The 11266-nt window shown below is 47.8% G+C and overlaps 2 protein-coding genes across 2 annotated transcripts; both read left to right on the forward strand.

Annotated features, from left to right (window-relative positions):
* LOC8079334 (anthocyanin 5-aromatic acyltransferase) lies at positions 1430 to 3348 on the forward strand. Its single transcript, XM_002437173.2, has 2 exons — positions 1430 to 2345; positions 2454 to 3348. Exons 1-2 carry the CDS (start codon positions 1635 to 1637, stop codon positions 3183 to 3185), a joined length of 1443 nt encoding a protein of 480 aa, XP_002437218.1. The 5' UTR covers positions 1430 to 1634; the 3' UTR covers positions 3186 to 3348.
* Positions 3538 to 7922, forward strand: LOC8079335 (UDP-galactose/UDP-glucose transporter 3). The gene is made up of 7 exons (XM_002437174.2): positions 3538 to 4058; positions 4156 to 4253; positions 4409 to 4545; positions 5414 to 5444; positions 6176 to 6279; positions 6756 to 6877; positions 6961 to 7922. Exons 1-7 carry the CDS (start codon positions 3883 to 3885, stop codon positions 7379 to 7381), a joined length of 1089 nt encoding a protein of 362 aa, XP_002437219.1. The 5' UTR covers positions 3538 to 3882; the 3' UTR covers positions 7382 to 7922.

Consider the following 11266-nt stretch of genomic DNA (forward strand, 5'->3'; position numbering starts at 1 on the left):
TTTGGTTCGCTGGCAAGGTCTAGGGCCTAGCTAGCATTAGCCAGCCATACACCTAGTGTTTGGTTTAAGGCTAGTCTCAATAGAAGTTTCATGTCAGTTTTATTTGTATTAAATAGGTTGTCACATAAGCTTTTTTTTATGACATGATAGTGTATTTAAGAAGAGAGAGAATAAATGAGTTTCATCTAGATGAAACTCTTTTGACACGATTACAAACTCTCTATGAGTCTTGGAATTAAATGCCCCTGAAACTATGAAATGAAACTCTCCATTGAGAGTGGGTGTTTCATCCAAGTTTTATTCCATTTTACATGACATGGCAGTCTTGGAAACAACGTCGTCATGAAACTCTCCACCGTCTGTAAGCCAACTAAATGCTGAGTTGGAGGAGAGAGAAGAGGAGAAAGAGTAAAAACAGGTTGTAAGCTAAATAGTGTTGAGCTAACCATTATATAAGTGGGTTGCAAGAAGGCTGTAAAAAATCTTATAGCCAATTGCTCTAAGGCTTCGAATGATCGAATCGGTGATTCTTAGGAGCTGTCTCCTGCCGTTCTCGTCACCGCTCCACGCTTTCACTGTGTGCTTCGCCCAATAATGCAATGCAGCATGTACATGCTCAGCATTGCTTATCTGGACCATCCAAATATGCTATGAGATTCGTGCTGCTGCACTTCTCTCAAATGTGTTCACACTTCTCCCTACTGTTTCACACGTCTCGATGCTTGCGACCCTGCACAGCCCTCCTGACACTGGCGCGGCCTTCCAAGCACCATCGCGGCGGCGCCTCTAGGCCCGACGAGGCTGGCCCCCATTGAGGTAGCAGCCTTGGTCACGGGCGGCCGCCACCACGGCCTGGAGCTCACGCAGCAGCGTTGCGGCCTGTGCGAGGTCATATCACACTAGAGTAGAGCCGCGCCGCCTCTACTCCCTCCACCGCAACCTCTTCTACTCCCTCCACCGCAACCACTGCTACAGTTAGCAGAGGCACCGATACCCGTAGTGGCAGGAGGTCGCCGATGCCGCAACCACCTGCATTGACGGCTACCCTAGCACACCCAAGTCTGATGTCCAATGCAATAACCGCATCGACGCGCTGTCACGCTGCAAAGGTCGAGACGATCTCCGCCTTGTAGTTCTTCGACTGCCTTGAGTTCCTCATTGCGCCCACCTATGGCAACAAGCCCGGCTCCGGTGGCGGCAGCGGCAGGCACAACTCAAACACCCACAGTCAGGTGCCTGCTATGCATTTCCTTCCACGGTCCAGGGAGAGCTCAGGCAAAGAACGCGTTTTGCAAATGGCACCTGTCGCACTAGGCCGATTGGCGTGACGTGGGAACCTGTTGCACCGGCTCTCGTGGCGTGTCGTCATCGACACCCACATCTGCTGCACCAATCGTTCAGCGTGGCATTGCCATCGTCGTCGCCGGTGCTAGTTTCCACGAGCTCACACCTTTTATCCTTTTGTGATTTGTGATTAATTAGGTGCAAAAAGAAACAAACAAAAGCAATAGAGAATGCGCTTGGCATCGGCGTAGTATAAATATTAATTGGTGAGCTCACGCCCCGTCGTCACCGAACTTGTTTTTCTTGAATCTAATCCCAAGCAATAGTGTACCCCAGTACTAGTTTTCGCCATGAGCTCTCAGGTGTGTGTACTCAACACCAGCCATGTCCATCCCGTGCAAACCGACGACCTGTCGCCGCCGTGCCACGGCGAGCAGAAGCTGTCCTTCTTGGACCTGCTGCAGATCTCCAAGACAATCCAGCGGCTGTTCTTCTTCGACGGCCCCGACCTCCCGCCGTTCCCGTCGGTCGTGAGCGCGCTGCGGTCTTCCCTCGCAGCAACTCTCGCAGTCTTCCTCCCCCTCGCCGGCAATCTCGCCTTGCGCCCCGCCTCTGGCGACGTCGTCCTCGACTTCTCCCCCGCCGCCGTCTCCTCGGGGGTCAAGTTCGTCGAGGCCGAGTTCTCCGGCGGCGCCGACGGCATGCGCCGCCTGGCCAGAGACGCCGAGCACGACACGCAGGCGTTCGTGCAGCTCGTCCCGGATCTCGAGGCGACGCAGCTTCCCGCCCCGGTTCTCGCCGTGCAGGTCACAAGGCCCGCCGGCGCCGGCGGGGGCGGCGGCGCCGTGGCGGTTGGCGTGTCGATCCGGCACGCGGTGGCAGACGGCCAGGCCGTGTGGCGGTTCCTGAGGGCGTGGTCAAAGGCGTCGCGGGAGGGCTCCGCCTCCCTCGCGGCGCCTGGCTTCGTGCAGCCGACGTTTGACCGGGCCGGCATTCGGCACCCCAAGGCTGCCGAGATGGCCCGCACGGTACTGAGCTTGGTCGCGCCGGCGCTGCCCCTGGTAAATGTTCGAGTAGAGCATTATGCCACCGTCTCTTCTAATCTGAATTCTGAAATATTTTCTCGTAAAATTGATCTACACGAATTGAACAATCCGACAATTGAACAGCTCAGGTCTGCTTCATCCAAACCGGAGATCATGAAGCAGAGCAGAAGAACCTTCCTGCTCCGCGCCGACGAGATCCGGTCCCTGAAGCAGCACATCCTCGAACAGAGCAGAGCAGTCAACGGCGGCGAACCGTGCAAACCGCCGAGCACCTACGTGGCCATCTCGTCCCTGGCGTGGACGTCCGTCGTTCGTGCAAAGCCCTCCATCCACGACGCCGACGACGTCCAGCTCATGATCAGCGCGGACTGCCGCAACCGCATACGCCCGCCGCTCGGGGACGCCTTCTTCGGGACCTGCGTCAAGCCGTGCTTCGCGCGGGCGCGCGCGGGCGACCTGCGGCGCGGCGAGGGCGGGGGCGGCGGCGTCGCGCTCGCGCGCGCCGCCGCGGCCATCCAGGACGCGATCCGCGCGCACCTGGAGGAGCTCGGGGGCGATCCGCTGTCGGACGCCGAGAGCTGGACGGCGGCCTACCGCGCCGTCCCGCAGGAGAGGTTCGTGGCCGTGGGGTCGTCGAACCGGTTCATGGCGTACGAGACGGACTTTGGGTGGGGCGCGCCGACCCGCGTCGAGCTGGTGTCCCTGTTCGTGCGGCAGATGGTGACGCTGCTTGGCGCGAACGACGGCGGCGTACAGGTGTCGGTGGCGCTCGACGACGCGGAGGCGATGGAGGCCTTCGCGGCCAGCTTCGTCGTCCCGGTTTCCCTTGTATTTCCTGCGGCGGCAGGTGATTAACCTGACCTGCTTTGTTCTGCATTTGCTCCGCCGCCAACTCGGAGCTCAACCATCATTTTCCCTCACATGGTGCGGTAAATTTTCAGCCTTAAAATTCATGGCTGGGATGCTGATTTATTAAAAGAGAAAAATACACATAGGCCTTGTTTAGTTTCAAAATTTTTTAGGAAATCGACATTGTAGCACTTTTGTTTGTATTTGACAAATATTGTTCAATCATAGATTAACTAGGCTCAAAAAATTTATCTTATCAATTTTGACTAAACTGTGCAATTAGTTTTTATTTTTATTTAATATTTTATGTATATATTTAAAAATTTGACGGAGCATCTAAAAAATTTTGTAAAATTTTTTGATAACTAAGCAAGGCCATAGCGAACTAGACCGATTTCGGCCCAGCCCACAGTCCAATAGCCCAAGATGTGACCGCAGACGCACGCTCGGGCCATCGTCACCCTTCCACCGTTCCACGCCATCCAGCCAATCGGGCGTCTGTCCTGGCATGCTCGGTCCAATCGCTCTACGCCACGTCACCCCTCTTACGCGCTCTTCCCTCCTTCGCCACGGTTGCGCCGAGCTCCTATAACACGCGCTCCCGCTTCCACTCGGCGACCTCCACCGGTCCACCGCGCATCGAACCCCCCACTAGTGCCGATTCAGCTGATCCCTGGCCGTCGCCGGCCGGCGAATCCGCACCATGGCGGTCGTGCGCCTCCGCGGCAACGGTGCAAACGGCGTCGTCCGTCCCCGGCCCCGCGACCGCGGCGCCCGCGGTGGCGGCGGAAGCATGGCGGGGCGCGTGGCCGTCCTCGCCTTCTGTGTCGCCGGGATCTGGTCCGCCTACATCTACCAGGGCGTCCTTCAGGAGACTCTGTAAGCACCCTCTCTCTCTCTCTAATGCTGTCCAAACTCCGACGCACAATTAGAGAAGCTGGGATCAATTTGGTGAGTTTGCTCGCCGGTGGTTCAGATCCACGAAGCGGTTCGGGCCGGAGGGGCGGCGGTTCGAGCACCTCGCGTTCCTCAACTTCGCGCAGAACGTCCTCTGCTTCGTCTGGTCCTTCATAAGTGAGCGCCCTCTTCCTTTCCACTCGCGTCGCGTGGTTGCCTAATTGCATTTGTATTTCATTCGGGCAGCGTCGTGGGCTCGTGGTGATCGATTCCGTCTCTGTGCGGGTGGCGATTGCATACTAGGTTTCCTGACTTTCCTCTCTCTTTTCAAGTGATTAAGCTGTGGTCGGGTGGGAGTAGCTCCAATGGCCGCGCGCCGCTATGGAAGTATTGGGGCGTCAGCGTCACCAATACCATCGGGCCGACGATGGGGATCGAGGCGCTCAAGTACATCAGCTATCCGGCTCAGGTATGGTTCCTTCTGCTTTTGCTGTATCACCTTCCTTGGTTGTTTTATGCACTGTCCAGGATATTGTGGTATGTTAATACGTAATAGGTTCCGGTAATATAGTTCCTGACGCTTATGGATTGAGATGTTCTGATAGAGTTAATTGACTATAGGGAGCTCTGTGGAAGTGCTTCCTTAAGTGAACATTTAGGGAGAACATTGTGTTGTTTGGAAATGTAGATGTGGCATAGTGGCGATTGTTATGGATTTTGTGGATCCATGGGTTCAGCCATGTGGTTCTGGATTTGATATTGCTGTGCAGGTTCTGCATTTGATATCAGTTACCTAACACCACACAGGGAGTTTCAGCTCAACTCGATTTGATTTTGTCCCCATTCAACCAGAATGACAAACTCCTTTGTTCACGTGAACTTGGCCACAAATCAAGTTAGATGACTCTTTAAGATCCTCTGAACATCCTAATATTGAAGGACGTGTGTTATGAATTTCTTACTTCAAGATGGTATATGAATTATTTCTATGGTGTTCTTGTACTAAGTATGCAGCTCATATATGCTATTAATATTTAGATGACTGAATGTTCTATTATGTCAGTAGAATTACAAGATAGGCTTTGAAGCACATAAAGTTGTAGTCATTGTTTGATATTATGTGTCCTCGCATTTACTGAAACAACGGGATAAAGCTATATTTCCTTTCCTTTCTGAATACCAAATTCTTTAATGTGTCCCCTTGTGTGGAATCAAGTTTTCTAATTTAGCTAGAGCAATACTTGAAAGAGGAATCACAATTAGTTTCTTTTCATGTGGTTGTATAACAATTTCCAGTAAATGATGAATCCTGACTAATTCACTGTTGGTGTGAACAGGTGTTGGCAAAATCTTCTAAGATGATTCCTGGTAAGTTTACATGTACTTATATATACACTGCATACTGTATGTGTATCCCTACATAAAAGTATTGGCAGCGTACATTGCATCTCAGGGTCGCTTATTCTTTTCTTCTTAAACTGTCCAATTTAATTTATTCGCTGAGTAAAGAAAACTACAAAGAGCAGAATAAAAGTGCAATGAAAGTTAATTCCTTTTTCTTTTAAGTTGAGGCATAGAATGCTCAACAATATTATGAGTATAATTTTGCATTAGCAGGAACAAGGATGGGGATATTTTTATTGATATCCATGTTGGCTCGATGTGTTTATTAGGGACCATAAGATATTATATTGCCCCTGACATCTAAGCCCATATGGTTCTGAGAAAATGAATATATTTGTGTCTTACCTTCTTTTTTATTTACAAAATCAATATTAATTAAGGTAAATCTCTTTTACGATCTAAACTCACGGGCATCCTATCTTATTTGCCTACATGATTTAACTGTTTAAGTCGCCAGTATGCTACGAGTCGTTGGATCTTATGTGCATTGCTTACTGGAACTATTCCAATAGTTTATGTTACAGAAACTATCCTACGAGTTGGATTAATAATTGTTTCTATGTACCTAAGTATTTTTGGATTAGTAATTCTTTCTATTTATCTAAGTATTTTGTCTTAAAGAAATGCATTCTTCCTCAACATCACATGCTTTATATTTGTTGATTCTCCTCTGACTAGCAATTCAATTTGTACAGTAATGTTGATGGGAACACTTCTCTATGGTGTGAAGTACACACTTCCAGAGTATTTTTGCACCTTTCTTGTTGCTGGCGGTGTGTCCTCCTTTGCGTTGTTGAAGGTAAGATGATCTTCAATTTGTTGATTCATCAACTGCCATACTAATAAGCTAATGTTTTTCTGGTGCATCTGATAGCCTTCTAACTCATCTAGTTTGCGCCTTTTCATAATCTTGATGATACTGGAATAAGTCCAAAAACAGGATGAAATTTGTACTGAGATATTTTTTATTTTAAAGATGAAACATTTGGGGTAAATTTTCATTCCAGAATTAAACATAGAAAATATTTACTTCATATTCTGTTTCTTCGGTGTCCTTTATTTTTATGTAATAAGACCTGCAAGACTGATCAAAATCATTAGATCAAGAACTCTGTGGTGTTTGGTTATGGCACCATCTGAAGGAAAACTATCTAAATTTGTGACATACCATTATTCAATTGGATCACTTTTACTTTTATTACACCTGTAGCTTTTTAACTATACTGCTATGTGCAAGTGCTGAACTTCTAAAATCTGTTTTCTGCTACTTATCAGACAAGCTCGAAGACAATTAAGAAGCTTGCCAACCCTAATGCACCTCTTGGCTATACATTGTGCTTCCTCAACTTAGCTTTTGATGGGTATACTAACTCGACCCAAGATTTAATAAAATCAAGGTAATTATATCCTCTCTACTTCATACCAAGTTATCATGAAACATTTTGATCATTATTCTAAATAGAAGAAATGTTTGTTGTAGGTACCCAAAGACAAACCCATGGGATATAATGCTTGGCATGAACCTCTGGGGGACCATATATAATGCTGTAATTATGTTTGCTGCGCCATTACTGTTCAGTAATTGGCCATATGCAAATGGTTTTGAGGCATTGAGATTTTGCCAGGAGAACCCAGAGGTCGCCTGGGACATTTTCCTGTTCTGCCTATGTGGTGCCGTGGGGCAGAACTTCATCTTTTTAACCATCAGCCGGTTTGGCTCTCTTACTAACACAACAATCACTACCACCCGTAAATTCATGAGCATTGTGGTTTCATCAGTCATCAGTGGCAATCCATTATCTTTGAAGCAATGGGGTAGTGTTGTGATGGTCTTCTTAGGCCTCTCTATCCAAATATATCTCAAATGGAAGAAAAAGAAGGGCAGAGACCACAAGGAGTAAGCTTGATTCTTGAACCTGTTCCGATTTGTAACTTCAATTGGACAGATCTGTTGTGAGGTTGACCAGGATAACGTTAATGCAGTCGAAATTAGGAGACTTTTACATGGACTATTATGAGCGATAACTAGTGTGAGGCTGTGAGCTATTGGTAACAGCTTGTAGTTTCTGTTCTACAGGGAGATGCAGCAATTTGTGTTGCATTGAGGACAAAGTTGTATGATGACCAATGTATTTTTGTTCTACTCTCTCGAAAGTAATCTGTTGTAGAATTAAAATTGCAACATCTAGGTTTTTGTTCTAGTTCATGTATACCTCTTATGTTGTGTTTGGAAGAGCAGTAGACTTAAATTTGAACTAAGCCACAAGTAATTTAGATGAGGAAATTTGGTTTCAGAACCTTTATAATAAGGATTTGGAATGGTTATCTTCCCAATCCTAGCGAATAGAGATGTTATAAGAACATTACTTATGTTGTACCAAGATATACGAATACAATGGGTGCTCTATACTCCATTAGCGAAATGTAAATGAAAATTTGATATTGGTGGATTCCATATTTTCGTTGTACACCCATTTGTTTTGGCAATTTGCATGAGAGATTCATGTGTTCAATTAAATGTTTATCTCGTGGATTTGTCTTTTGCTACTAGAAGAAAATACCCACCTAAGCAATATAAGGAATACACCGTAACTAAGGAGAGTAACCCATTGAACATAGCAATTTCTTTCTTACTTGTGGAGCAATATAAGGAATATAACGTAACTGTTGATACCTTTTTGCCTTCCAAATTTGAATTTGGCTTTACAGTTTGAACTTGCAAACTATATTGAAATGTTCTTTGAATGAAGTGAAGAAGATGGCAGAAGCACAAGGCTTCAAATCAGCATAAGACTAAACTCCAATCACACTCAGTCCGTTTTCCTCCCACTACTACTCAGGGAGAATGTTAGATTGTCTCCAACAAGGGAGACCTAAACACAACACCGATTCGAACTTTTGGGTTATGCACAGTAAAAGGTCACACACCCATAGCTCAGCCCTCTCCAACAGCGACGCAAAAGCGGAGCCCCATCTCGAAGCCGAGGATGACCATGCGGCCGAGGACGCCGCCGAGCTACCTACCTCGCTTGCTGCCGCGGCGACCTGCATCCCAAAGCGGAGGACGACTGCACGACCGAGGACGCCACTGAGATCCCATGCGCCCCCTCCCCGGTCCTCATCCCTCTGCGACGTCCGGTAGAGAAACAGTTGCACATCTCCATGGCGGCGGTGGGCCGGAGCTCCCCTCCTTCATGGCGCTGCACGTGCTCTCTCCGGCATGCACAGCCTCCGTCGAGGGCGTGAGCGCCTCCCTACCCCACCACGGGCGCGGCCCTAATGGCCAGCGGGGGCCCGGGCTCCGTACATCTCCAAGTCGTGGTGGCAGAGGACGCATCTCCCGGTCGCAGCTTCCTCCGACGCGGCAGCGAGCGGGCCACCTTGACCGCTGAAAGCCCTAGTTTGGTTTTGGATAATTGATGAAACCCTAGTACTAACCTCTATGCTAAGTATGTGTAGATTTAATGAGGTTGATACATGCCAAATGATGGAGCAAGAGATGATCATGGTGATGATGGCGATGATCACAAGATGATCAAGTGCTCAACTTGAAAAAGAAGAAAGAGAAAAACAAAACCCTATGGAGATCAAGGCAAAGGTATTGCTTAGGGTTTTGGTTTTGGTGATCAAGACACCATAGAGGGTGTGATCACATTTAGGATAGATAGCCGTACTATAAAGAGGGGAATTTTTTGGCTAAGCGGTTATCAAGTGCCACTAGGTGTCATTGTTCATGTGCATGCATTTAGAACCTAGTGAGCTAACTTAACTCCTTCGAAGAAATTGTTTGTGAAAATGCTAACACACGTGCACACTTGTTGGTTTACACATTGTGGTGTTGGCACACTTTGAGAAGGAGGTGGAGTTTGAAGGGTAGAGAGAGGATGGGTTCTCTCTCCCTCCCGCCGAGCTTGCGAGGCGGGATTCGGCGCTTTTCGTGAAAATGAAGTGCATATTTTCTATTGCGCCGGTGGGAAATTTGGAGAAGTCACGGGAGTGTTTCTCGCTGAGAAAACACTCACCGGACGCTGGCTTCTGGAGCACCGAACGCTACGTCTGAGCGTCCGGTGCAAACAGTGCCTGGCCCAGCTAGGGTAAGGCACCGGACGATAGGCACCGGACGCTGGCTTGAGCGTCCGGTGGTTAGCGTCCGGTGTGCGGGCGTTTTGCGACCCTCTCTGCGCATGGGTCCGGTGAGCACCGGACGCTGAGGGTGCGTCCGGTGGCTTGCGTCCGGTGACCCTGCGAGTTTGTGGAGTGTTGGGTATTTTAAACGCAAACAGAAAAATCCGCAAGCGCACGGATACCGATGTAGCTTTCACCCGGGAGTATTCCAGAGTATCGATTTTCCACAGAGAACATGAGTGTACTAATTAAGATTCAAGATCGCCCAAGGATAACTATATAATTATTTTTGGTGGGAAGAGAGGAAGTTTCCTGAGAGTTCTCTATTTGATCTAAGAATCAAGAATTACTTCAAGATTATCTATATCGGGACATCAGAGCACTAACCACAGAAAGAGATGAGAAGGGGGCTAGGAAGGTCTGACTACGGTCCTACAAACACCGATCCGAACGAGGTGGAATACGTCGACCGTTAGGGCTGTCACTACCCTAAGGCTACCACAACAATCCACAGGATTGGGTGCAATTCCAGGTAATTGCAAGACTAAACACCACGTCTAATCTATTAATTACTACTCTAATGTTGCAAAGATTAGAGCACTTGATGCAAGCGGGAATCCAATAAATAACTTGAATGTAAATAAAAGTAATTAAAGAACTCAGGATTATGAATTGAAGAACCTGGAGAACGATGAAGAACGAACCAGTTGCTGCAAAAGTACAATGTTGAGGAAGATCCGACAGATCCGGCTCCTCCTCCGCTCTCCTCTTCTCTCTCTCTCTATTTTCTAGATTACAACTAGAACTAACTAGAACTAGAACTAGAGGAACTAGAACTAGAACTAGATGAACTAGAACTAGATCTAGATGAACTAGAAGTAGAACTAGAAGAACTAGAGGGATCCTCTCTACTTGGATGAAGAATTGAAACCCTAGCTTTGATTCTGTAGAAGAGGTATGATCTCCAGGGGCCAGGGGGGTCTGGTTTTATAGTCCCTTCAAGTGAATCTGGGCCGTCGGATCAAACCGACATTGATCGTGTGGTTTTCCTTGAAGTATTAGGTCGGTGGAGCACAATACGCGAAATGGGTCCGAATTGGACACTGTAGCTGGGCGGGCGCCCAGGAGAGTTGGGCGGGCGCCCTGCCTCCGAGCCCGATCGGCCTCCCGTTCGTTCCCGTGGCTTCTGGAGTCTTCTAGATGGTAGAAAATTGCGCGGCACGTTAATATCTCTATGTAAACCCGACGTGTGGGCCTTTCTTCCATAATTCCTGATAACCCCCTGCAGAAATAGACAAACACCAAAACTCGTGGAATTCTGTCAGATAAAACCCTAAGTCTAGGTGTTGGTTGCATTTGGATCCTTTTCCATGATTAGTTGATGGTTAAATGTGAGAATTAAGGACCGTCAACAAGCTCCCCCAAGCTTAACCTTTGCTCGTCCCTGAGCAAAGCTAAAATCAGCAAGAAAACAGGGGTTACTTTTATGCCTCTTACTACAGGGTTTTTAATTTATTACTAAGGTCTTAAGTGATTGAAAAACAGAACGATCAAGTCAAGCACTATGTCTCAAGTTCTTCTGTCTTACCTTTGTTCTGGAGTTTTTTTTTATAAGTCTGCAAAATGAAACTGAGGCATTGCCTTCTTCTCGAAAGATATAT

This window comes from Sorghum bicolor, chromosome 10 (assembly GCF_000003195.3).
Source record: "Sorghum bicolor cultivar BTx623 chromosome 10, Sorghum_bicolor_NCBIv3, whole genome shotgun sequence".
NCBI lineage: Eukaryota > Viridiplantae > Streptophyta > Magnoliopsida > Poales > Poaceae > Sorghum > Sorghum bicolor.

What these genes read in the sequence shown, in the direction of transcription:
- LOC8079334 (XM_002437173.2), top strand. Translation starts at nt 1,635, where the DNA reads ATGAGCTCTCAGGTGTGTGTACTCAACACCAGCCATGTCCATCCCGTG. An exon ending in TCGCGCCGGCGCTGCCCCTG is followed by an intron (nt 2,346 to 2,453) that starts GTAAATGTTCGA and finishes ACAATTGAACAG; the next exon opens with CTCAGGTCTGCTTCATCCAA.
- LOC8079335 (XM_002437174.2), top strand. Translation starts at nt 3,883, where the DNA reads ATGGCGGTCGTGCGCCTCCGCGGCAACGGTGCAAACGGCGTCGTCCGT. An exon ending in GGCGTCCTTCAGGAGACTCT is followed by an intron (nt 4,059 to 4,155) that starts GTAAGCACCCTC and finishes CCGGTGGTTCAG; the next exon opens with ATCCACGAAGCGGTTCGGGC. An exon ending in CCTCCTTTGCGTTGTTGAAG is followed by an intron (nt 6,280 to 6,755) that starts GTAAGATGATCT and finishes GCTACTTATCAG; the next exon opens with ACAAGCTCGAAGACAATTAA.